We start from the raw sequence: 25706 nt of genomic DNA, 5'->3' as shown, positions 1-25706 counted from the left end.
TTTTTCTTGTTTTTGTTAACTCATTCACTACTATTGATGACTATGGATGTCAAAGATCCATTTTTACTGGGCTGGCAGTAAATAAGTTAAACTGCTTTGATGCAGAGGCATGTATGAAGACAGCTGCTGCATCCCCGATGGCAAAGAATGTTCTTTTGAAATGATTCGCATTTGATGTAACAAATGTAACATCTTCTGCATTACAGTGAACCCTCGCCACTTCGCGCTTCATCTTTCGTGCACTCAGTGCTTTGTGGGGTTTTTTTTCCATCAAAAAACACAGCTTTGTCACATAAAGGCACCACAATACATCAACACTATTATTAGCATTCAGCTACATTGCTGGAGGAGAGGTTCTTACTTGACTCTTAAAGACGTTACGTTCAGGTTCACTCAGAGACCGTTGCTGGAGATGTACTCAACCAGATAGTCAACAGCGTGGACAAGACTGGAGAGACAATCAGTCAATCAGATCACGGGCACACCAACAAGACGTGTGATTGTTTCCCAATGCCACATTGACCAATGAGGGCAGGAGTTGTAATCCAACTCGTAAATGGATTAAAACTCCTGCCCTCATTGTTGGTTGTTACATGGAGCTAAGCTTGCGTCCTCTAGGAGTGTCAGTAGCATACGCAGTTACAGTCAGCTGGTCTCTGTTAGGCGTGTCTTTCTGCAATCTACACACATACGCACACGCACACACACATACACATATATATATATATATATATATATATATATATATATATATATATATATATATATATATATATATATATATATATATATATATATATATATATATGTACTTATACGTATATACGTATTCCCAATGATAAATGAGGGTTCACTGTCCTGCAATTATTACTCTGTCATATAAGTCTGCTTCAAATGAAGTATGCTTGTCTCCAATGAGGCCTTTCGTGCATGACATACTTGTAAAGCATGTATGCATGTTATGCTTGTTTAGTCAGCTAGTTTAGGTGTGAGTGAATGAATTATTCCATATACAGTAAATTAAACACCTAATTGTACTTTATTTACAAATGTAGGGGACTGGTTAGCATGTCTGCCCCAGAATGCAGAGGGTTCACTTATGTCTCGGGCCTTCCTCTATGGAGTTTGCATGTTCTCCCAGTGCCTGTGAGAGTTTTGTCCAGGTACTCTGGTTTCCTTCTACATTCCAAAAACATGCATGGTAGGTGTCTTGGACATTCTAAATCGTCCTGACGTGTGTTTGTGAGTGTGACAGTCTGTTTTTGTGTGCCCTGAGATTGGCTGGCAAACAGAGTGAAGTCTAATGCCCAAAGACAGAATTTTTTGTAGGGCTTGGGTTTGTACCATTGCCTCCAATTTTTCATTTTTCATAACTTGGAAAATTATACTAGCAGGGCTGCATAATTAAAACTTTCTAAGGGGTGCTACTGAGCAATGTTTAAAAAAAACTGTCAAATAAATAAACAACATACTGACTATAATGCCTATCATGATGTAAACAAAGTTTCATATGTTTTCACAAATGTTCAGACCATTGAAATTTGTTTCAATTGTTCCGGGCTAAGAAATGCATTGTTGCAGCACCAACGTTTGATGAAATAAAAAGCTTTGCCTTTCCTTTTTATTTTGTGCATCTTCATGTAAACCACCTGTTGTTTGAATATATGATATCATTTTACCTTTGACACACTAGCAATTTAATTTCTAATAAAATAAGAGTTTTTTTGATCGCTCCATTTTAAACCAAGAAGTAAAATGAAACTGAAACTGCCTCTCATCGTGTGGCTGCTACAACTCCTTCATGATGTCATTCTAAAACCGACTAAAGGATTGCCCAAGTAACACTATGAAAAAAAAAGCTCAGATGACTTTAACTTATGTACATTTTTGTGTGCAATGGGATTTTATGTCAAAATAGTGAAAAATAGACATAAAGAGTTCTTCACATTGATAAACACATGAAGTTTCAAGTAGAACAAAAATGCCCCATCAAGGGGCAGTCTTTCAACAGCATGAATGTATTATTGGTTCAATGAACATTGCACATCTATTTTGCCTGCGTACATGGTGCATAATTTTTGCCAGGGACGTATACTTTCAAATCAATGTATGTCCACCGGACGCAACCTTTTTTTGTAGGAGTTTGCTAAAAAACCTGTTTCACATAAGAATAGGGATCTTATTCACTATAATTTACAATTCACTACAATTTAAATCAATTTAAAACGTCACTATATCGGTTATGTAATAAAAAAATAATCAGTATGCTTCCTGTCCACTCTCTGCGCATATATAAATTGAAGCAGAAATCATTTTTGATTGAATCGAATCACTTTGAATCGAAAATCATTTTCAATTGATTCTGAATTGAATCAGAGACTCTAAAATCGGAATTGGACTGTGAAACAGTCAAAGATTTCCACCCCTATTTTTTTTAAATGAAGAAGATGATGTCAGATGCTACAAGTTCATTCTGTAAGTTCAGAGGTAACATGAGCACTGCACATGGTAATATGTAGTTACAGCTAGTGTTGTTCTGACACCGGTATCGAAATAGATCCCGGTATGGCGTTATTATAGTGGTATCAGAAAATGGCATCAGCCAGTTGCCGATACTAATATGGAGGGTGAACGCAGGAAAAGGTTTGGAAGAATTTCACCCTAGAATCTCCAGTGTGTGCAATATGCAAGATTTGCAGTGTGAAAGTTATGAAAGCTGGAGCTAAAGCGGCCAGATTCAACAGGGTAAACATTACCAAAAAAATCAAGGATGAGCTATATGGTCAATTAACTAGAGTTATTTGAGACAGAAGTAACATGCAAGAAAATCAGTTATATCAAAAAAATGCTCGAGGCATTACCCAATTACTGTATCAAAACATTCGTCTTTACGCAAGAAAAAAATCTTTCAAGCCAATCGCAACAACATTCGTTAAAACTCTGTTTGACAGTAAGGCACAAAGCTTCAAGACCAGCTTCAAGGTCACTCTGTCAAAACTCCGGCGGTTTCTCCGATGCAAAAGTAGTTGTCAGTTGCAAGAGTTTGAGACACCTCAACATCCTATGAGAGGCTATAAAGCACATAATTCAGGACTACCTCTTCCATTTACGACTGAAACACTCAAACAAAAGTGAACTGTTTGTTACTCATATACAAAGACATAAACACATATGAAATGTGTGCTCACATCATCTTGAAACACTTACTCACACATAAGTGAAATGCTCTTGCGTACACAAGTGAAATATTAGTTGCTCATAAACACACATGAAACGCGCTCACACACACAAGTCAAACATTTGAGGCTCATAAACACATATGACACACACTCATACACCATACTGAAACACGCACACACTCACTAGAAAATGCTGTGATACACAACTACAAACAATACATTTAATACATTTATTCAACATATGAAATAAGCATACACTCACACGAACCACAATTCCAAAGAAGTTGAAACATTGTGTAAAATGGAGATGAAAACAGATTACAATGATGTGGCAAATTATCTTCGAACTATATTGAACTGAATAGACTACAGGCAGGCTATAGTTATGTTTAAAATCATGAAAGTTATTGTTGTATTGTTGAAAATTTAAAATTGTACATCAAGCACTTCCACTTACAAAGCTTCAACAGTTGGTGTTCTCAGTTCCCAAACGCTTATTGAGTTTTTTCAGAAAGTGATGAATATGCCTGATCCCAACTACATTCGAACATGTGGCAGAAATCAAATTCAAAATCAAAAGTGAATATTTGCAAAAAACAATTTCATGAGTTTAAACATTAAATATCTTGCCTTTGTTTTGTATCCAAGTGAATTTTTGCAAATATTTTTATGTATCCTTTATTAACAATTTATAAAATGTCCAAAAGTCATTGAAATTGGGGTTGTATAAACACAAACTCAACACATTATTGTTTTTTTTTTTCATAAAGTTACTCAACATTTGAAATACATATACGCAGACACGCGCACACACTCACATGTATTTATTATGTATTTATTTGTGGTTCATTACTTGGATCATTACTGCCCTTTTTGCTCTATGATTATCTACAGAATGTCTAAACTGTCTGTGTTTAAACATGTGAGTATGACTACATTTTTTTACTTGTGACTACAAATCTAAAACCTGCGAGTGCAAAGTCTTTTCAACATAACTCTCACTTGTACAACTACAAAGCTTTATATATACAGTACATGGCATACTGTCTGTGAACAAACCTCTCTGTGGATTTCCATCTGTGGATACAAATTTTCTGTGAGTCACAATATGCATATTGAGATCAAATCCTTCTTAAATGAAAATTAAAATAATAATTTAGGTCTGCATTTTCAATTTTCATCTTTAAAACAAAAAAAGGATAGACATTTTGCCAACTATTTTTGAAAAAAAAAAAAGAGCAAAGAAAGAACTTGAATTTTTGTTCTTGTTTTTCCGATTATTTCAGCCAGGTTGATTAACACAGGAAGTACAGTAGTGCTGTAGCCGCAAGCCAGTAGCCACAAGCCAGTAGCCACGAGCCTGTTTTTTAGCATAGTGTAGGTGAAATGAATGATTGATCGTGTACAATGGACTCAAGTTAAATTCTCTATAAAGGAAACAAAGGGCTTATGCTCAAGGAAAACAACATGATTGTGGACAAAGTTGCCAGAATATTACTGTGGTCAAACCAGTCACCCTTTTTTTCTTTCATCCTATTCATTACAGTTATGAGCCGCCAACAAGCGGCAGACGTCATCTCACCTCATCGCTTAGCGCAGTGGTTCTCAAAGTGGGTTCTGCGGACCCTCAGGGTCAGAGTGTCCTTGACAAGACACCAAACCCCCAGTTTCTCCTGATTCTGCGTCATCAGTAGGTAAATGACAAGTAAGAGTAAAACGCTTTGAGTGCCCATGGTAGAAAAGTGCTATATAAATTCAAGTCCATTTACCATTTTGCATTGATAATCATACTCGTTTGCATTTAACGTTTTGTATTGAAAAGAAAAACTGAAACATTTTTTGTAATTCAGTTATATTATTGTTTTATCAATGCAATTTGTGTACATTTAGTAAGATATATAATTTTTCCATATGGGACCTTTGTATATGGGACTGAGTTATGTTTCGTATATTTTACAGCTTTACAAAATACTTGAGTGAGAGCTATACTACTGACAACTAAATTAAAGAAGAGTTACACTCATTTGCTCTTCGCTGTCTGTCTTTCTAGAGAGAAGCCATTGGAACATCTAAATTTTGAAATTTGTCAAAGCTAAAGTTGCAATTTATTTCATAGTGCTGTTTTTGACTAAATAATTGGCAGCAACCATTTTGGGGGGAAATTGACCCAGTTTGTTATAAGGAGGCGTGCAATTTGCAATTTGTTTTGTGTCTGCAAACATTTGCAATGGAGCTCCTAGGAAAGTTTGCTTTGTAAAAGGGGTCCCTGACTCCAAAAAGTTTTAGAACCCCTGACTTAGCGGACATGGTTGCTGGATGGTCTCCTGAATGGTTAAATGTTTTAGCTGTAAAGTATCAAATGTAAAAATGTACAAAATTAAAACAAAGTTTTTCCACAGACATGTGTAAATGTCATGATGTTGATGATGATGAATATAAATCAGAACCCGTACTGTTTGCTTGATCTTTTCATATTATACAAAATGCCAAGTACATGTCCTCAGGCAGGCCTATGCCGTGACTGTATGTGTCCATAATGTGAGTTTTGTATCTGTCAGTCCACTCATTTTACTCATTTTACTGTAACATATTGATCTCTCTTTTTATTTTTGTTACATACTTTGACTCTTACCTAAAGTATCGTTGTACATGACATAAATAGGTATTAAACAAGGTAAGGATTTACGATTTGCACTGCAATCTAACCTGTTCCTGAACTGAGCTCGTAATGCTTGAAAAGTGTTCACAGTATGGTTTAGGTTCATCATTACCTCAAGTTTCAAAGATGTGCAAACACCTGATCAGAGACAGGTTAAAATTTTGCGACAACCAACACAATTACACAAAAGCACACACGCACGCACGCACGCACGCACGCACGCACACACGCACGCACGCACGCACACACACACACACACACACACACACACACACACACACACACACACACACACACATACATAAGGTCATACGAAATCTTTCTAGCCATATTTTTTAGGGCTGACGGCCAAAATGGCTTTACCTTGGAAGATTCAAACACGTTTTTTTTTTTTTTTAATTTAAACTTTTCATGACGTTTTGTTTCGGTTGAATGGATTAATTATCTAAAACAACTTGAAATGAGTGTTCTTTTCGTGTATTGTTATCTATAACTGCGGTGTATTTATTTATTTATGACATCGAATTTGATAGTAAACATGAAGTATCCGCCGTCCCTGACTAAAAAGTATCCGTACCTGCGTCTTCAAAACTGCTTGGGCTCAAAATTCATATCAATCAAAATTTAGGAGAGCCGATTGGTCGAGCACAATAATACGTGGGCTGTACCTTGCGAAGTCTTTCTAACAAGAGAGGTTTCTTGAAAATATTTCCAAACTGTTGCCGTTTGGGGTTAAAAATCCTTTTAAAATATTACAAAATACTTCGAATGAAATGGCAGAACACCGAGGTGGTATGTGTATTCGTCTTCACAAACATCGTGTTGCAAGTAGTTATCAAATGAGTTGTTAGCATAAATGCTAACCTAATTTAACTGCTGCGGTGGTGTTATTATATTGCTGGCAATGTACAACGTGCCGTGGTCATCGGTGTAACCAACATTTTGTTGACTGCCGCATTTGTTTTTTTAAATGAGTCGTCATTATAGTTGTTATCTACTTTTATTATGTATTTCTCTGATTGTTGACCGAAGTTGGGTGGTCAATTGAGAGAGTACCACACATATATATGTATATATATATAACCTCCAAAAGGAGCGTATTTTAGCACATCCCAGTATTTTTGACATGTCAATGAATAGAACGATTTGTCATCTGTAAACATTTTTCGTGCTATGAGTTTGAATACACAAAGTACAATATCTGAACCCTTTTGGTGCGTGAGGGTTTTTTTTTTTTTAAATATTCCGTTTTGTTTTTTTTTACCACTGTTTCAAAAGGTGAATGCTTGAAAATGGTTACTGCAAAAGGGATACTGTAAAATTTCCTTGATGCAATATTTTACTTTGGGTTTTAAAGCACATTCTTCACTAATTGTGTGTGTATGTGTGTGTGATTTTTTATTTTATTTTTTTGAAGAGGTGAGTAGTACTCTTAAAAAAGTTCTATTTTGCAGTCTGTGACCAAGAGTTGGCAGAACACAAGCCATCATCCTCTGGTGAGATCATTCCTATGAAAGGCATGGAAGAGCTCAGGAGGTCACTATCCATTCATAAGTCCTTAGTGGAACTCATGGACAAAACAGGATACGATATTCTGCAAGAAAATGGACAGAGGAAGTATGGTGGACCACCACCAAGTGAGTGTAAATGACAGATTTTCTGAGCTGCTCGTTAGCATATTTAATTCATATACACTTGTACATTTATGACTCTCCTTGCAGACTGGGAGGGTCCAGCACCAGGCATTGACTGTGAGGTTTTTGTGGGAAACATTCCCAGAGACATGTTTGAAGATGAGCTTGTTCCTTTGTTTGCGGCAGCTGGAATCATCTATGAGCTGAGACTGATGATGGAGTTTAACGGAGACAACCGTGGCTATGCGTTTGTCATGTTCACCAATAGGTGACTTTGAATATGAAATTTTGTATATTGATGCAGATTTTGTGCCTGTGAAAAAAATGATGTACCGAGGAGGATGTTAATAATGACTGTGAAGATTATGTTTCAGGGAGGAGGCCCAAAAAGCTAGCCAGATGCTGAATGACTATGAGGTTCGTCCAGGAAAGTTCATATACGTGTCTGCCTCTCAGAATAATTGTCGCCTCTTCCTTGGCCGCATTCCTAAAGACAAAAGCAAGGAGGAGATCATGGATGAGGTCAAGAAGGTAGAATAAAGATGTCTTTGTGAATTAGGAAGCAATGATCAAGCTATTTCAAATGGACATTATATTGTAGTAAAATGCAAGGATATAGAAGAAATACTTGCATAATAAAGTCTGTCAGTCATAACATAGCTGAACATTTTTGGTCAAGTTTCTAAATCATTCAGCACTGCTATTAATGCAGCATGACAAACTTCATGTCGAACTTTTTAGGTGACTGAGGGCCTTTTGGATGTCACTCTGAATTTAAGCTCAAATGATGGAAAAAATCGAGGCTTCGCCTTTTTGCAATTTGAAACACACAAGGCGGCGGCATTTGCACGCAAGGAATTAATTGCTGGTAAGTGTTCTCCGACATCATTATCAGTTGCAATGTCAACACCATTCAACACGCGTTCCTTGAATAATAGTTTACAGCAAGGGGTGTCAAACTTATTTTGGCCCGGGGGGCCGCCTGGAGGAAAATCTATCCTTTTGGGTCCCCTATCCATCACAATGTAGCATTTCTCCTTAAGTTGCATGAAACAAACAGAAATTTTCTATGATCTTGTTTCCAGCTGTTCAAAATATCACACATACCGTAATTCCTCAAATATAAGACTCACATGTATATAAAATGCACCTTTAATTTCGGGGTCCAATTCTGGTATTTTGTATGTTACCATTTACAAGAGACACCAACACTTTGGCAACAATGTGAAAACTATAGCAAAACGGAATAAAACTCCTCTTTTGTAAACTTCATATTTTCTGGTGTTTGTATCCGTAAGTTACATTTTTTGCACATTAATTGAATTTTGTTTCAGATATTTCAGATTTTCCACAGTGAGCGGTCAGTGAATACCCTGCCAGTGTAATGTTGATTGTGCTCAAAGCAGTTGTTTTTCCTTTTCCCCACAATTAAAAACAATTTACTCTTTATTGAGGATTAATTTTTCATAAAACTGACACCTCCTTACGTTCCGACTATCTTCTTTTCACTACAGTAAGGACGCTGTGGGGCCAAACACACTGGGTGAACTGGGCCAAGCCGGATAAACATGGTGAAGAAGTAAACGTGCAGCATGTCAAAGTTGCTCATGTAAGTGAAGTCTTGATGTGTTGAATGATTTACTGTATATTGAAATAATTTAATTAAACAAAAAGTCACTGTTGGTTGGTGAGGTGTGAGGTGTTTTTCCTCTGGAGAACGAGCCACTTCTATACAAGACATTTGGTTTTATTTCTAACAGCCAGAAATAGGTAGATAGAAAGACTATTATAGCTAAAGAAAAGGAATTAAAGCAATAGTCTGGATGGAAACCTTCAACTTTGATCTCTTTTTTCACTGCAAGTAATCTATGCACTCATTTCCTGATTCGAAAGTAAAAATCATAAAAGTTAGTCAGAGCTAAGAGACGGTGAATATTAGGTAGAAGGATGCTTTTTTTTTTTTTTAATTGCCAGGCAGGAGGTCTTGAGGAAGACCAAAGAGAAGGTTTATAGATGTAGTGAAAGAGGACATGAAGGTAGTTGGAGCGAGAAGAGGATGCCAGAGACAGGCTTAGATGGACTGATTCCCTATTGCGACCCCAAAAGGGAAAAACGGAAAGTAGAAGTTAGAGCTGGCGTCGGAAGACTTATGAGGATAAGTGTTGTTTTTAGGGCATATTGTCAGAGGTAAGCATTTTACATTTTTTTTGCTGGTCCGTTCGACCCTTTCCATCTTCGTCGGTCTATGTTTTTTGGAAGTTTACAAACTGTAATTGTCGGTTGTCAAATATTAACAACACTAACATTTTAACTTCTGTTGCTCCCCCCCAAAAATGTAAACCTCTGTCATCATTTGCATAGCTCCAAAAGAAGAAAAAAAATCAATTAAATCTCTGTCATCTGATGAAAAATAAGGTAAAATGTGAAATAGCCTAAAAATCATTTAATACTTAATTCTACACATTGATTTTTACATTAGACCTATACAAAAATTTGTTGAGCAAATGGTTTACACCTATGCTTTTATTTAATAAAACCATAACCCTGAGGTGCAGTGCAACCGCCATGATTGGCAATCACAATTAAGTCAAACTCATCCTTTTCACATCCTTTTCAGGTCCGCAACCTTTCGCAGAGCACCACAGAAGAAACACTTGTGCGCGAGTGCAATCGCTTCAAAGCGGGCACAGTGGTGCGAGTGAAGAAGTTCAACAACCACGCCTTTCTTCACTTTGGCTGCCACAAGGACGCCGTTGCTGTCACTGGTGCCATGAATGGCGCCACCATCGATGGTTGCGTCGTGGAGGTTAGCCTAGCTAAGCCCGCTGGAGAATTTTGGTTGGGGAGATTTGGCAGGAAAGGCCAGAGAAACAAGACAGAAAGCGGAGTCAAGGGCACAGTTTTTCCACACCATGGAGACATGAATAAGCATTGTATTCTGGAATCATTGCCTCCTAATTTCCAGTATGCTGTTGGACCAGGTAAATGATCAGGTGACTTCAGTCCTTTAATAATCAAGTCCATAGATACAGTTTTCTTTTTCCAACTGCCATTCTGTTTGCATTCTGGAAAAGCAGACAGATGCGTGTTCCCAATTTTTCCCGGTATGCCGCTGTACCACACAAGCCTGATGCTGCTCCAACCTGATCAGATAAGTTCAGCTGTGGGTCGCCTGGACTTGTATTGCTCCAAGCACAACTTGCCGCCCCCACATTACCAGCTCTTCTCTACGTCTGGTCGGGATGGGATCTTGCTGCTTGTCTACAAGGTCATGCTCTCTCTCGCTCTCTCTCTCTCTCTCTCTCTCTGTATATATATATATATATATATATATATATATATATATATATATATATATATATATATATATATATATATATATATATATATATATATGTATGTATATATATATATATATATATATATATATATATATATATATATATATATATATATATGTATGTGTATATATATATATATATGTGTATATATATATATATATGTATATATATATATATATATATATATATATGTATATGTATATATATATATATATATATATATATATATATATATATATATATATATATATATATATATATACTGTATATATATATATTTAATAATATAATCATATTTTTCGGACGATAAACCGCGACTTTTTCATGATTTGAGGAGTCAGTTCAAGGAGTCAGTTTATAGAACAACTATGAAATAGAACTGCAAAAATGTGAATCAATGGCTGTGCTCAAAAAAGTTTTAAATATATTATTAAAAATATTTTTAAAAAAAGTTATTCTGCCCTTCAGAAGTGCAGTAACACCTGTGTTGTTCTACTTTTGTACACAGGCTTAGAGCACGCTCTTTTGGTTACTTCGAAATATTGTTTTTCTCAGTAGACGTCAGTTCTCCTATGTGGCTGCACGCAAAGACGACACGTTAATGTTCGATGATCTTATTTTGTTTTGCCTTGGATGAGAATTTTTCGTAAGTACAGAAGTTCTCAAAATTATGACACTGTTCATCTGTTTTGTTTATTGTTAGAGGTATTGGAAATAAGAACATTTTTTGGTTGTGCAACTTGTGTGTTAGCTCGAAAAGTGCTATGTATCATTAGCTGATTAGCGATTTTAAAAATATATGTCTAATTTTTTTTTTCAAACTTTCATATAACATTTTTTTGCATAAATATCTGATGTTATGACCTGCGGCTTATAGTCCAGTGCGTCTTATCCGTGGCAATAGATGTTTTTTTGGTCAAGTTTTGTTGCTGCAGATTATATACCTCTGCGGTTTATATACCGGTGAGGTTTATAGTCGGTTTAGAGATTTTACAGATGTCGTTTATGTACAAAATGAATAGTAAATGACTAGTGTAAAGTGCTTTGAGTACCCAAGGTAGAATAGCGCTATATAAGTGAAATTCCATTTACTAGTCCATTTATCATAACAGAGGGTCAATAAATGATTCCTTGTGGGTTGCTTCATAGTAGAGACGACTCTAAAAAAAATACTGAAAGTGTTTCCAAACATTTGATTAGGACTGTATACGCTAACACACAAACAGGGACAGTCCGGAGGATTTTCATTTGTATATCTATGATAGTGATGGTTGATTAAATGAAAATTTAAAAATGATATACACAATACATTTTGTCAGTGTTGGGCAGATTCAATGTTATTTATGTGCAATGTTCACTAAATTAATCAGTCAATTAAACAATGGGAAACAGAATGCTGTTAAAGAGAGGACGTTGCAGTTGGTAGACGATTTAAAAATAATAAATAAAAAAAATAAAAATAATTATAACCCTATAGATAGATAGATAGATAGATAGATAGATAGCTAGATAGATAGATAGATAGATAGATAGATAGAAACTCAACAAAATAATTGACACATTAATTGATTATCAAAAATAATCATTAGTTGCAGCTGTCATCCCGATTATTGAAAGTTTAATGCAGACAGCATTTTTGCTTCATTTTGTATTTAGGTGCTGCTATTAGTTAAGTTCCTACTTCAAAGTGTTTTTCAATTAAGATCCTTGTAATGAACTCCAAGAAAACGGTGTGACCTCATGCCTTGAAAATCTTTTGTGTGGACAAAAAAAAAAAAAAAAATTGCCATAATGGAAGCGGATATCGTTTACAAATTCACTTACTGACTGAACTGCACTTCAGTATTTTGCTTCACTCCTGTAAATGACAGTAAAACCTAAATGGGCACGGGGAGAACATACAAGCTCCTAACAGGAAGGCCGGAGCCGAAAGTTAACCCAGAACCTCCATCTGTGAGGCGGTCATGCTAATCAGTATTCCACCATGCTGAAAAATAATGGTGTGTCACCATGCCAATTTCTGTGACTCAAAAGTGTGTGTGTGCATGTGTTTAGGTTGTGATGCCGCAGACCCAGAGAACTTTCATGCCAAACAACTTATGTGTGCAATTGGAGGATGCAAAAGAGCTAGCTGCGCAAAACGCATTGTGGAATCTTGGTAATCGCTCACACACAGATTTCTTATCCCGAACAAGATACACACACACTCATACATATACACACACACACACACACCCACACACACAGAAAAATTCCATCAAACTTAAATCCAAGTCATTTAAATAAATGCTGAGATGGAGGTTTTCCTCGCCACAGTGCATTACTATCATGTGGCACTTCCTTGAATAATACAATAGATAGAACAAACACAGATAATAATGTTCTAAACAAAGCAAAAGTATACTTTTTTTCAGACCTATTTTTTAAAGTGTAAACACGTTTGCATAAAAAATTCTATGCTACATAATGACACATCTAACATGTGATTAAAAATGTTCAGTGTAAAACATATTATTTCAGAGCAGGAAAGATTCTGACATTAGATTAGAGTTCAAAAGGGAAGAGATGCCTTACCTTTCTATAGCAACCCAATTCCTCTCTTTGCCATTTGCATGTAACATACACACACATATGGAACATTGGGTGCTAATGGAGCCTTACAGTACAGTACAGTTAGGAGCGTGAATCTTTGTCTCACGATTCAATTTTGACTTTGGGGTCCCCGATTCAATTCAGAATCAATTTTCAATTTCAAATGATTCAATTCAAGCAAAAATGATTTCTGCTTCAATATATTGATGTGTTACGAATCATCACACAACATCAGTCTGCTTTGCAAGACAGAATAAAAAAGGAAAGTGTCTTTTTTTTTTTTTAACTACTAACTTGATCCATAGGAAACACACCTTTTTCCCCCAAAATAACATGTGGAGAACCGCTACTCTTTGAAGATAGCTAGAACGTTTATAATTTTTACATTATAAAATAAGATTAAACAAAAATAAAAAATGTTGCCCAAATGAAAATATTAATAATATAAATATTTCTCAGTGTATTTATGACAACGAGATGAAAATAAACCTTTTCAAGTGAGCCTCAAAATTGTATGTGTAAAGCATTCAACGTGTGCTAGTTTGTTCAAGGATTATAATTCACAATTGTAACATATTATTTAATTATTTTGAATGTTTGTGAGTTGGCATGGGACAATTTCAGAATATGAGCTTATGATAACTGAACAAATTTATCACGGCATTGAAATGACAGCTCTAAAATGTATGAATTCAAAATCTTTTGGTAAATAGCAATTTTTGTAGATTATACAGCTTTGTTTATTGTATAAATTCAGAAAAATATTTTGAAACATGACTGATTTGAAATTAACTGCCATCAAGTGATAGTAGTTTATTTCAAATCTATCGTTGAACTATTATGTGTATTAATAAATAGCACAATGTGGATTCTGTCATTTCATGTCGATGAGAGTCTCATTTTCAAAAGCTGAAAAACTCCCAGACAGCCGACTTTCTATGTTAAGGCGCTGGGAAAAGTTCGATTGGTTTGCCTTCTTGACCCACACTTTAGCTCGATATACTACTAACGTCCTACCTCGAACGATATGTAAAAAAAAAAAAAACGCTGCGTGAAAGTAGCATAAGCATAGTTAATTTTTAAAGTGGTATCTCAAGCCGACAAACCAGGAAGTGAACGTGAGAACATGATTGGCTAAGGCAGTCAAACATTATAAGTCACATCGAGAGCAGGCTCACACTGCTCGTTGAAATTGCCTTGTGTGAACCAAGTGTTTCACATCTTCCCAAACAAAAACACGTTGCGTCCAGAGGACGCGCGTTGATTTGAAAGTATGCGTCCCATGGCAAGAATTATGTGTCGCAGAAGCTGGAACACTGGCAAAATGGAGCACTGCATGTTCTGTTGGTCCCTTTCAAAAAATAAAAGTGTTTAGGAAGACACACAAATCAAACTAAATGTGAACTAAACACTGGTTCTCTGTTTCAGAGGGAGAGGACATTGTGCATTCCAATGCATCAGTTCAGGAGGTTTGTACCAAAAAGCTTTGCCTAAGCCATGTTTGACATTGTATGAGATACCACTTTCACCTTGCACTTAATCTTTTATGGAACCAATTAACAAAACACTGTTTTCAATAATCCAATTGAAATACTACAGTCGCGTAATAAAAACATTACTTTAAAAACGCTACACAGAGTTGGCAGCATTATTAAAGGTTACACTGAATACGAATTAATAGTTTTCAAAATAATGAAAAAAAATAATTTTCCATTTCTTGCAGGAAGTTGATTTAGAGTCAGTGGCTATGGCATCCAACAGCATGTGAGGATGCAGACAACCCGACATAACAGGAGAGTGAAGGAAGTTAAGTTCATGTTCAAGTTGTTATAGTAACTGTTATCAATGTATTAATTAGTACAATATTAATTGGAATAGTGGTAGAATGAAAAAAAAAACAATCAAACAAACATCCGCTTTGTTTCGAGATGCTACAAGTTTCACACATTTGTTGTAGCCAAAGATCAAACACACCCTTTTTTGTGTACTTGTGTAATTGGCAACAATAAAATATGATATGTTTCTCTAGTACACACATTTTTCTTATGTGTGTAAAGCAGTCGCTGTTTGGGTCCTAATGCACACATCTTTTCTCTCAAATGCGACGGAAAAGTCATACATTCTAAAACTATTCTAAACTCAGTTTCCCTTAAATGACAGTGAACCCTCGTTTATTGCGGTAGATACGTTCCAGAACCGGCTGTGATAGCTGAAAATCCCCCGTCCCCAGTTTTCATATTAAAAAAAATTAAAATAAAATAAGCAAAAAAAATGAAGAAATAAAAAATAACTTGAAAAGTCTTTATGCTATACTAGAGGTAAGATTGGGCCTAAAAAATCCAGCCCGACCCAACCCAGGCCTATTAAAGCCTGACCCGGCCCGAGCCCGACCAGTTAACTTGATTTGCAGGCCCAAGCCCGAAGAAAACCTGAAATTTCATATTTTATTTGTGAGGACTCGGGAGGAGGAGTTCATTTATGATAACAAATTAAAGCCTTTTGTAACAAAATCAAAGTTTAACAAGACTGTATAAACATTTACATCTTTTATATTTCTGTGTCTGCAGAGGTTACATTAAACGACAATTTTCCATCATTGATGGATTTTTTTAAGAGTTGACGGGGAAAATTTTAAGGCCGTCCGTCATTGGTGCGCACTTGCTTAATTACGTGGAGAAATACTGAAGCCCACTAGGCTTTAAATAGAATAATGCAAATCAAATAAATGGGAAAAGATATATTCAGATTATTAAGAGGGTGGCGTTCACGTGTGCAGAGCAAGCTCTAGCTCTGCGGCTTGTAAAGTAGTTAAATAGCAATTACCTTCTCTGTTTTATCCAAATGATTTATTTTGTAACAAGTATTCCTTAGTTTAGTATCCACATTTCACACATCATTTTAGTATACATTTTTATAAACATATATTTATTTAAAAAAAAGGCAGCGAGATAGAAGCTCGACCCGACTCGACACGAACGTAATGAATGACATTTTGGGCCCGACCCGGTCCGAAATTCGGGAAGCGACTCACAGAGTCACGCATGCACATTGACCGCCATGTTTTAGGAGGAGTTTCTGTCGTAAAGCGAACAAAATGGTGTAAAAAGGGGACAAAAAAAAAATGCCGCGGTCGACATCGTAAGGTGAAAAAAAACGCAAGCCAGGGACGTCGTAAACCGGGGGTCCACTGTATATATAACCATGCCGACTCGCCATTTGTTGAGTTTGTGACAACATGGTGACATGCTACTGTATATTCAACAAAACAACTTAATGAGCAATGTTCTGTACAGTAACTAATGATCAAGTGCTGTATTCTAATATATTGGGTTTTAAGACAGACAATATACACCAAAACTTAATGGGTTTTTGTCCTGCACTAAACATCTTTTTAGTATAATTGTAACTCGCATGAAATTTTGCACACAAAAAATGAACTTGAGGAACTCACTCACGCACTATGGTGAAAGTGTAGGGGATTCCAAGGTGATCTAGGATAAAATACTTTTACTAATGATCATGAAGCTATGGCATGCAATGTCAATGCCTAGCTTTAATAAGAGATTGACACTCAGAGACAAATCCAAAGAGACATAATCAGTTTAGACAGCAGATGACCAACTGATCGACTGCGCCCTACCTTCACTACATTTGCAAACAGAGCACAGTGACAGTGACACTGAGAGACTTTTGTACAGCAAATGGACAGACCTGATGAAAACACACCAGTCTATAGCCATGAGGAATGCCAGAGAGAAAATGATGACAGCAAAAGAGAAGAGTACTGGAACAGGTTTATTTCACAAGGAGCAGCACTGGTTGAAAAAGAGGAGACGTTTGTTGATGAATGGAGACCTGGTGAAACAGTGACCCCACAGCAGGTCTTAAGACTCAACAGGTACACTGTGGGTGCGTTACATACGTATAAATCCATGAATATTTACTACTTTTATTCAGCAATGAACATAAAATTGTATTTGCTTTATGTCTTGTTGGCTGAATATTTACAGATTACCTGTGTTTACCAGAGGACAACATCTACAACATCAACTTCTCTCGCTTCAAGATAAGAGATCTGGCCAGTGGCACGGTCATCCTTGACATAAAAAAATATCGTCCAGCAGGTAGATTCTACCTTTAGAAGGGATATAACCTGTAAATTCTCTCAGAAGACTGACATGTTACTGTAGTGCAGCTCACAATGCAGTACATCATACTACAGTATATTTTAAATACCCTGAACTTTTTCTAAAAAGTTCATGACAAATCATTCACTTATATTAAAGCAAGATTCCTCCAAGTGGCATGTTCATTCACTTCTGTAAAATGCAAGCGCTTTTCCAATACTGTAGATGCGCAGCTCATCACCCAAAGTTCATGCTGCAGTTGTCCTAGATACCTAAATAGTCATGTTTTAATTACCAAATTAATTGTCTATATTTTGGTGTGATGTAAAAATATATTGGTATGTGGAAGAAATATCCAAATCATATTTTTAATTACTGTACTTTCTAATGTTATTATTTTTATTTTTTAATGAATTTCCAAATGCATTGTTTTACATTATTAACAAGTACTTTTTTTATTCAGATGACAAATTATAGTTATTTGTTTACTAACAGGAAAAAATGTTTAATTGTGCAACTTTTCTTCTTGAGTTATATGTGACAAACAAGTAAATACATCAAAACAACACTCACTTGAAAATCAAAATCTAGCAAGTATTTTATTGATGGGAAAACCAAAAAAATGCTATGTTCAAAATGATTCATACCTGAGTCCAATGTCTTGATTAATAATCAATACCGTAGCTTTATTTTTTTAAAACTACCCCCAGGCCATTCCTGTATGTGTCAACAAGCATTCAGCATTCCTCCTGTAGAACATTGGCCCCTTGTTCACAGGCTAAGGCTTCAAGCTGGGTCAAATTGATGGCTTTCCGAGCCACCTATCTCATCTTCAAGTTTCACCACAGGATTTTGATCGGATTGTGGTCAGGACTCTGATTTGACCATTTTAAGACATTTCCGTCATTGTCCTTGTCCATTTCTTCACTACCTTGGCCGTTTGTTTCGGATAATCCATCCAGTTGTGGCTGAATTGGAGTTTCTCAGCAGACTCTTTCAGGTTTTCGTGAAGAATTCCGATGTAATGCTCCTTCCTTTATAATTTCCTCAACCTTGACAAGGTTCCCTGCACCACTGGAGGAGAAGTGTTCCCATAAAACGATGTTTTCACTCCCATGCTTGATAGTAGGGATGATGTTTTTTTGCTCATAAGCATCTCCTTTTTTTTCTCCAGATTTACTAAGCTTTCATAGGTCCAAATAAGTAACATTGCCTCACCAGACCACAGGATGATTCACCAAAATCCTGAGTCATGCTGGAAGTGACCTGCAGTGAGAATGAAATAATGATCCAACTCGTGCGACGCGTCAAGCATAAACCAAGCTGAGAACGTTTTGCAGGATTTGCTCACTTGCTGTTTCTTAAGCTTAATGATGTCTTAACCTTGCATTTGCCCCCTGGTGGTAGAATGACTGAAAGTGCTTGAGTTGACATGTACTGGTAGGCGGCTTTTTAAATGTTAATATTGCCGATTTTGATCTTAATTAATCATGGCAGCTCATATCGTGATCACGATTAAAATTCGATTAATCATGCAGCCCAAATATATACATATATATGTGTATATATATATATATATATATATATATATATATATATATATATATATATATATATATATATATACACACACACACACACACACACACACCAGCTCTAATATGTATATAAAGGGAGCGAGAGAGAGACAGACAGAGAGAGAGCGCAATAGAGAGAGAAATTTTTCACAACAGGGGACTTTTCACTGTAGGAAAAGTATGAAGTATGAAAAGTCTGTTTCGATCATTTGAATCGACTAGAGGGATAAGGGTTTAGGCCAGGGCGAGGGTTTGGTTTATGGTAAAGGGCAGGTCTGCACTAACCATAGTAATTGGTTTATCCACTATGCTACCCTCAAGCAAAACAGTATATTTAGGCCTCTATATTAACGTCTGTCAAACTGTATACATTGTTTCTCTGATGTTGTATTGCTTACTCTTTTTCTCAATCCAGAAATTCAAGATATAATTGAGCTAGATACAAACAGATTCATCCAGTATCAGTTCTCCCCTGCATTTCTCAACCTTAAAGAAATTGGAGCCACGTAAGTCAACTTCACTTTGACTGAGATGAGGTTAAATAAATAAAAGTATCATTTGGTCTACCTAGCCTAATTTGTCAATCAATCAATCAATCAATCAAATTTTATTTATATAGCCCTAATTGCAAGTGAGAAAAATGGTCATTCATTAGGGATGACAGCATATTTAATGTATGAATTTCATTCAAAAATAACAGCGACAAAAGAACATAATTCATGCTTGTGTGTTTTTGCAATTAAAGTGCAAAGATGGTCTACTGCCTGTCTTATAGGTTGGAGTTTACCGTGGGCAGCAGGGCACTTAGCCGCTTTCGCCTCATTGAGAGACATTTTTTCAGAAATGCCTTGCTCAAAACCTTTGACTTTGAGATTGGCTTCTGCATTCCACACAGCAGGAACACCTGTGAACACATCTACTGCTTACCTGACCTGGAGCCTGAGACAGGTACATTTACAGTCAATGACCATGTGTTGATCTAACTCATGCTACATACATCACACTATAACAGAAGGGAATGCTTTGGCTACATCCTTCAAGTGACACAGGCATCTGCCAGCGTCAAAGCACATACCCATACAGATTGGATATTCTACTGTGGGAATGTGAGCTTAAGTTTTGATAAGTGTGATCTCATTGAGTGCTCCCCTACTGTAGATCTATGGATTGGAGATATACTGTGCATGCATGCATGGGGACGAGTTTAGAGGGCGGACGTCAGTTGGCTATTAGCAGCTAAAAGCAGCTCATGTTAGCTGAGTTGTTATGGCATTATTTTCAATAAAAGAAGCGACCAGGCTGAACCACCTTCTGGGTCCATCCTTGTTCACACCCAAGAATATTACTAAACCGAAGAGGATCAAGTAAAAGTTATGATGTCTCAAAGCTGATTCAATTAAGAGTGCCAAGGCATGAGCCCTGTGTGGACCAGTTAAAGAACACGAAAAGGTATTCCATTTGACTTGTTTAATAATTGCGGTCTTTTGGCATATTCGCACAATCATAAACTTGGTAAAATACGGATGCTGCACAACTTAAGGTATATATGGCAAAATGAACTCGGGCTGCGTCGCGAGGAGAAGAATAAACAACTGCGAGTGCATTCACCGTACACTGCGTTCACTGACCACTAACAAGGTGGGAAATCTGAATCAAGCTTAACCCGCAACAACAATATAACTCAGATATGAACACAAGAAAATATGAAGAATTTAGGATTTTGTGATTAATTCTGTTTTTCTATAGTTTATATAATTGCCAAAAGTGTTGGTGGGTCTTATACACTGCAACATAGAAAACACCAGAATTTGAGCCCAAAATGAAAGGGAGTATGTATAATTTTTTTTGCTTGCACCCATGGGAGCTTTAGGGGCATTATGGTGAAAGCAGCAATTCTCTCTCCTACTCTGGCTGTTCGTAAGTATAACAGACATGGCAGCCTCCGGAGGAGTGCCACCCCCCATGTAATATAATTTAATAACTAGACCTACAATTATATTTAAAAAATACTTCTGGTCGTTAAGAACACAATTATTGGCAAGTTTTTGAAATTTATAATTTATTTATTTTAAAGAAAAACGGTCTAAATCTTACACATTGTCTCTTAAAGGGTACAGTATGTCCTACACACAGTTGCGTCTTATTTGGGGTCTTATGGTAATTTAAACACTACTCACATCGACAGGTGGTGGTAGAGCTATCTTGAGTCTTGTGAAGTGAAGTGATGTGTGATTTAATGATTCTTTTTTTCAAATTTATTTGACTTTGTCTAACACATTATCCTCATCAAATCTGATGGGTGTGCTGATATGACTTGAAATGAGACAGCAGGTTCTTTGAGTGTCAAGTAGAAATTAAATAAAGGAAAAGGAAATTATTCTTCATTTGATATTCACTTTAAATGTGGTTTCTGGAAAAAAAATGAGTACAAATGTCTATTTAATGGCCAACGACAATATAATATATCCCTCCTTACTTGTCGTAATTTGATTGTGGCAGGGTCAGTAAAAATGTACGTAAACTAAACATTGCCCGACATCAGAAATCTGCGGGCATCAGCAACACTTTTATTGCTATCTCTACTTCACATCGATCTCGTGAAAGATTCAAACCATCGCCCGATCTTCGCCATTGAGGCACTCACTGCAAAAGCTTTTGTCAATTAAGGGAAGACATCCCCCATAAAATAGGCAATAATTAGTGTTAGTAGAGATGTCCGCGTACATTTTGGTAACAAGTGATTGGAATTTTATGATCTAGTAAGCAACAAGAATTTTTTTTACGCTTACATTGGCGTTCTAAACTGTTCCATTTGTTAGTTTGTGTGGTGTCCTTGGCTCTCTCTTATTTACAAATATGCACACATTTTAAGCCATTTCATGCCACTAAACACAAGCCTACACAAAAAACTTAGACTTCCTTAAAAGTGGAATTCTTAAACGTCAGCGTGGATCCATTCATCTCGTACAGTATGTGCAGCAAACATTATTTTCAGTCAGGCTGTTGTAGATAAGACTGACGAACAATCAAACAAAATTGTGTCATATCTTTTTATGTCTTAAGGACCCATTTTTGTGTCAAGTGCAAGTCTAACCCAAACGGAAATCTAATTGTGGACATAAGTAGAGTTTTCTTTCCTTTGACATTTTCCCTGACTTTGCACAACTTTTACCTTAGTTCTCAGAGTACACGTCGAGTTTGGTTCTCATTTCAAACCCCCATATTAGTGTCACTTTTATTGCGACGGCATGGCGAGTGGAGGCGAGGAAGGAGGGGGACCCAAAAAAAGCAGGAAACTGTAAGGAACTCACTCAAACAATGAAGGTTTAATAATAAAACAAGGCAGGAACAACAAGTAACAAAAGATGAACAAAGTAGCAACAGAACTAGGAACTAAAATAAACTCACAGAGAACGGAAAGGCTGCAGCACAACAGCAAGGGCAAAGAAGCAGCAATGACCCGAGAAGAACTGAATGCAAACTGGGGACTTAACGAGGGAACGCGTAACAGCTTGAGAGAGACGAAAGGCTGGGGAAGCTGATTGGATGACATGAGGAGGGCAGGTAAACAGGCAGGTGGACAAGATAAAACTAATGAGACACCGGCAGGAAGGCAGCCGCAAGGGAAACTAACATGAACAAAAGAATATGAACAAAACCCACACAACCCCAAAAAACCACAAACCCCAACCAAACATGACAATTAGGAGGGTCGACTTATAACCGCATAACTCAAAACCAGACCAATTTTCTCCACGTCTGTGTTTTAATCACATTAGTTTGAATGCCAAATAAGTGCTATCATGTTATGTATACGACTTAAAAGAATTGTGTGGCTAAATTTTTTGGTGGCCTTTGATGCATTCTGAAAAGGAAATGACAGCTTGACTTGTCCGTTCAAGACAAAAATTCCATGCTCAGCGCTCGCCACAGTCGTCACTTGGCTAAAAAAAAAAAAAAAAAGCTTCAGCAAAGCATTTATGGAGACCTCCATTTCAAACAAAACAGACGGGGTCTGAAGATGACTACTGAAGAGTAACAAGGATGTTTGAACAAATGACGAGCAGGAAGGAGAGGATGTCCGGGAGGTAGATGGGACGAGCTATTTGGCGTGTCAGATCGTGATGATGACTTTTATTCAAATTAATATTCAGCTCTGTCAAAAAAAGAAAGCAATGCAAATCATTTTATTGTTGCAATGTAGATTGTGCGCGTATATTGCCTCGCAGTCTTGTCTTGTTTCCGCCCCATCCCCTCCCCTAACTGCAACAATATGATACTCGATATACGATATAGAAATGCTTCTAAAAGTAGAGTAATTTCATCATTTTAATAACACACATTGTGTAACCACTAAAGTCAGGGGCAGACTTATAATCGCGTTTTTGTCAAATTCACCCATATTGCATTGCAAAAGAAGGACGAAGAAGACATAAGCGCAAGTTACGTTAAGTACTTTTTAGTCGACCGCGCACGACGTTTAGTCGACGTGGGCCATCGGAAATCACCTTGCACTGTGTGGGAGGTTAGCATCCAGTCAAATCGGCAGTACTGTATTCAATTACTTTCCCCATCTAGAAGTACTCAGACCACTATTGTTTAGGGACTCCTTGAAAAAGATTGTGCCATCATCGATAGACTCCATAACAATGAAAACCTTTCACATTATAAAAAAAATTGAAAGAAGCGTTGACCCATTGAACAACTTTTATTCATTTTTTTGTTTTGTGTGTACCTGACTCCGTTTCTTTCACAATAGTAACTTTCTGGGTTTTATTCTTTGCAGTTGAAGACATGATTGCCAACCCATTCGAGACCCGCTCAGACAGCTTTTACTTTGTTAACAACAAGCTGGTCATGCATCACAAAGCAGAGTACTCCTTCGCGCCGCAATATCATACTGACATGTCGATTGAAAATGGACAGTGATGTATGAATGTCATTAATGTAATGTTTTGTTGCTTTTGGTATTCAAATGTGCTGTAATTGTATTGGTTATAGGTTACATGGGGTATTTTTTGCATCTGCATCAGGTATGCACAAGCTTTTGAAACAGGGTTAAAATAAACGTGTTTGAAGTTACCAGTATATTAGTTGCTTATTAATTGCACTTATGCACTTTAGGCTTGTGAACAATTTTTTTTTGCTTTTTTATATGTCTTGTCTATGCTAAATGTCACGGGCTATGAATGTAAATTAGCTGTTGAGCTGACTTTGGCACAATTACAAATTATAGCGGTATTTTAACACTTTGTTCATTAATGTGCATTATATCTTTCAAGTAAAAATAATACCAAAAAAAACAGTTTTTTCTTTCTTTTCAGTCTAGAGCCAACATAGGATATCATGTTTCTCTGACTGCGCACAGTACTAAGTTCCATGAATTTTCTCATCATATTTGAATTCTTGGGCTGGAGACACAAAGCCCTTAGACAAGATGTCTCACGAGACTTGAATTTGTGAGAATGAGATGAGATTTTTACAGCATTTGCAATATAAAATAATGTCCATTATAAATTTCTAGTTTTCAACATTTTTTCTTTTTATTAAGCAAACTGCAAGGAAATTTATAACCTTTGGGGTTTTTTTCAGTTTACTGTCTTTGACTTTTCTGAATATTTCATCATCCTTTTTTTCAACTGGAAAATAAAAATCTCATACTCTATTGCTCCTGTATGGCTGCAGCTATTGAGAGTGGGTATTCATTATTATTATTTTAGTGTGTGCTTCATGAAAAACAATTATATACACCAAAGACTATGCAACACATATCCGCTTCATTATGAGACCAACTTGTATAAATTATTTGAAAAGTCATTTTTATTTAGTTCAATATAACAGAGTTTAGACAGCACTCTCTCCATATACTTTGGTCATCCGACGAAATGATGTCAGACCTACGGCTCTAGAAAATGGATGGATGGATGGATGGTTTGTTAAAAAATGATTAACAAGAACAGCAACCGTGTCAGGATGTGCAGGAGTCATTTATGTCAATGTAACTTCCTTTGAAATGTAAGCTTAAGATCTTAAATGCAGGTAACATGTTAGATGCTGCAATAAATGCTGGCAACAGGCACCATCCATCCATCCATTTTCTTAACCACTTTACCTCACGAAGGTTGCAGGAGCAATAGGCACGTTAAAAATGTCAGAGTAATTAATTTGTTTTAAAGCATCCTGAATTGGCAATTGAACGTGATTTTCAATTGTAAAATCGGAAGAATTGGTGCAGTAGAAAGAATGAAGTTAATCGCTGTCACAGGCTTCCTGGAAATACTTCAAAATAAAAGCTTTCTAAGGCGAATATTTGGTATGCTAAGGTCTATTTTGAAGAGTCGGCTGGGCTTCTTACTCTGTTTCACGGTGTTTTAATGCAAAGAATTACCAAGCACAAAAAAAGATCTTATACATGCTAAACAACAATCTAATTAGGTTAACACAGTTTCTTATTGCTGTAAAAATGCCATCTATTAAAGATCTGTACATATTGTAAATTAAATTTAATTAACGTTGAATGTTGAATAGTTTCTAGTTCCACAACATTAATAGAGGTCTTATCAGAGTGTTCCTAACCACTTTTGGAACAAAGAGAAA

The 25706-nt window shown here is 36.4% G+C and overlaps 2 protein-coding genes across 4 annotated transcripts; both read left to right on the top strand.

Moving 5' to 3' along the window:
* The first annotated feature begins 6476 nt into the window (after nucleotides 1-6476).
* LOC148410192 (putative RNA-binding protein 46) lies at nucleotides 6477-15436 on the top strand. Of its 3 annotated transcripts, none has more exons than XM_088437361.1 (11): nucleotides 6477-6630; nucleotides 7293-7475; nucleotides 7560-7740; nucleotides 7847-8003; nucleotides 8214-8340; nucleotides 8987-9081; nucleotides 10090-10453; nucleotides 10547-10740; nucleotides 12869-12971; nucleotides 14834-14874; nucleotides 15129-15436. In XM_088437361.1, exons 1-11 carry the CDS (start codon nucleotides 6612-6614, stop codon nucleotides 15171-15173), a joined length of 1509 nt encoding a protein of 502 aa, XP_088293487.1. In that variant the 5' UTR covers nucleotides 6477-6611; the 3' UTR covers nucleotides 15174-15436. The 3 variants fall into 3 exon arrangements, with proteins under 3 accessions (XP_088293487.1, XP_088293486.1, XP_088293485.1); XM_088437360.1 differs by having other exon boundaries at nucleotides 7835-8003; nucleotides 10550-10740; XM_088437359.1 differs by having other exon boundaries at nucleotides 7835-8003.
* A 1546-nt stretch (nucleotides 15437-16982) lies between these two features.
* Nucleotides 16983-24793, top strand: unc119c (unc-119 lipid binding chaperone c). The gene is made up of 5 exons (XM_088437705.1): nucleotides 16983-17314; nucleotides 17416-17529; nucleotides 19525-19615; nucleotides 19885-20057; nucleotides 23896-24793. Exons 1-5 carry the CDS (start codon nucleotides 17107-17109, stop codon nucleotides 24036-24038), a joined length of 729 nt encoding a protein of 242 aa, XP_088293831.1. The 5' UTR covers nucleotides 16983-17106; the 3' UTR covers nucleotides 24039-24793.
* The last annotated feature ends 913 nt before the right edge of the window (nucleotides 24794-25706 follow it).

Source organism: Hippichthys cyanospilos, chromosome 16 (assembly GCF_059441005.1).
Source record: "Hippichthys cyanospilos isolate Australia breed blue-spotted pipefish chromosome 16, RoL_Hcya_1.0, whole genome shotgun sequence".
Lineage (NCBI taxonomy): Eukaryota > Metazoa > Chordata > Actinopteri > Syngnathiformes > Syngnathidae > Hippichthys > Hippichthys cyanospilos.
The sequence above is the reverse complement of the archived record's forward strand: the minus strand, read 5'-3'. Positions and strand labels throughout refer to the sequence as shown.

Bases quoted from the DNA above. Each gene is read 5' to 3' on its own strand.
- unc119c (XM_088437705.1), top strand. From the start codon at position 17,107: ATGGACAGACCTGATGAAAACACACCAGTCTATAGCCATGAGGAATGC. The intron at 17,315-17,415 runs GTGCGTTACATA...GAATATTTACAG, and splicing joins ACTCAACAGGTACACTGTGG to ATTACCTGTGTTTACCAGAG. The intron at 19,616-19,884 runs GTAAGTCAACTT...CCTGTCTTATAG, and splicing joins CTTAAAGAAATTGGAGCCAC to GTTGGAGTTTACCGTGGGCA.
- LOC148410192 (XM_088437359.1), top strand. The intron at 7,741-7,834 runs GTGACTTTGAAT...ATGACTGTGAAG, and splicing joins TTTGTCATGTTCACCAATAG to ATTATGTTTCAGGGAGGAGG. The intron at 10,741-12,868 runs GTCATGCTCTCT...GCATGTGTTTAG, and splicing joins TCTTGCTGCTTGTCTACAAG to GTTGTGATGCCGCAGACCCA.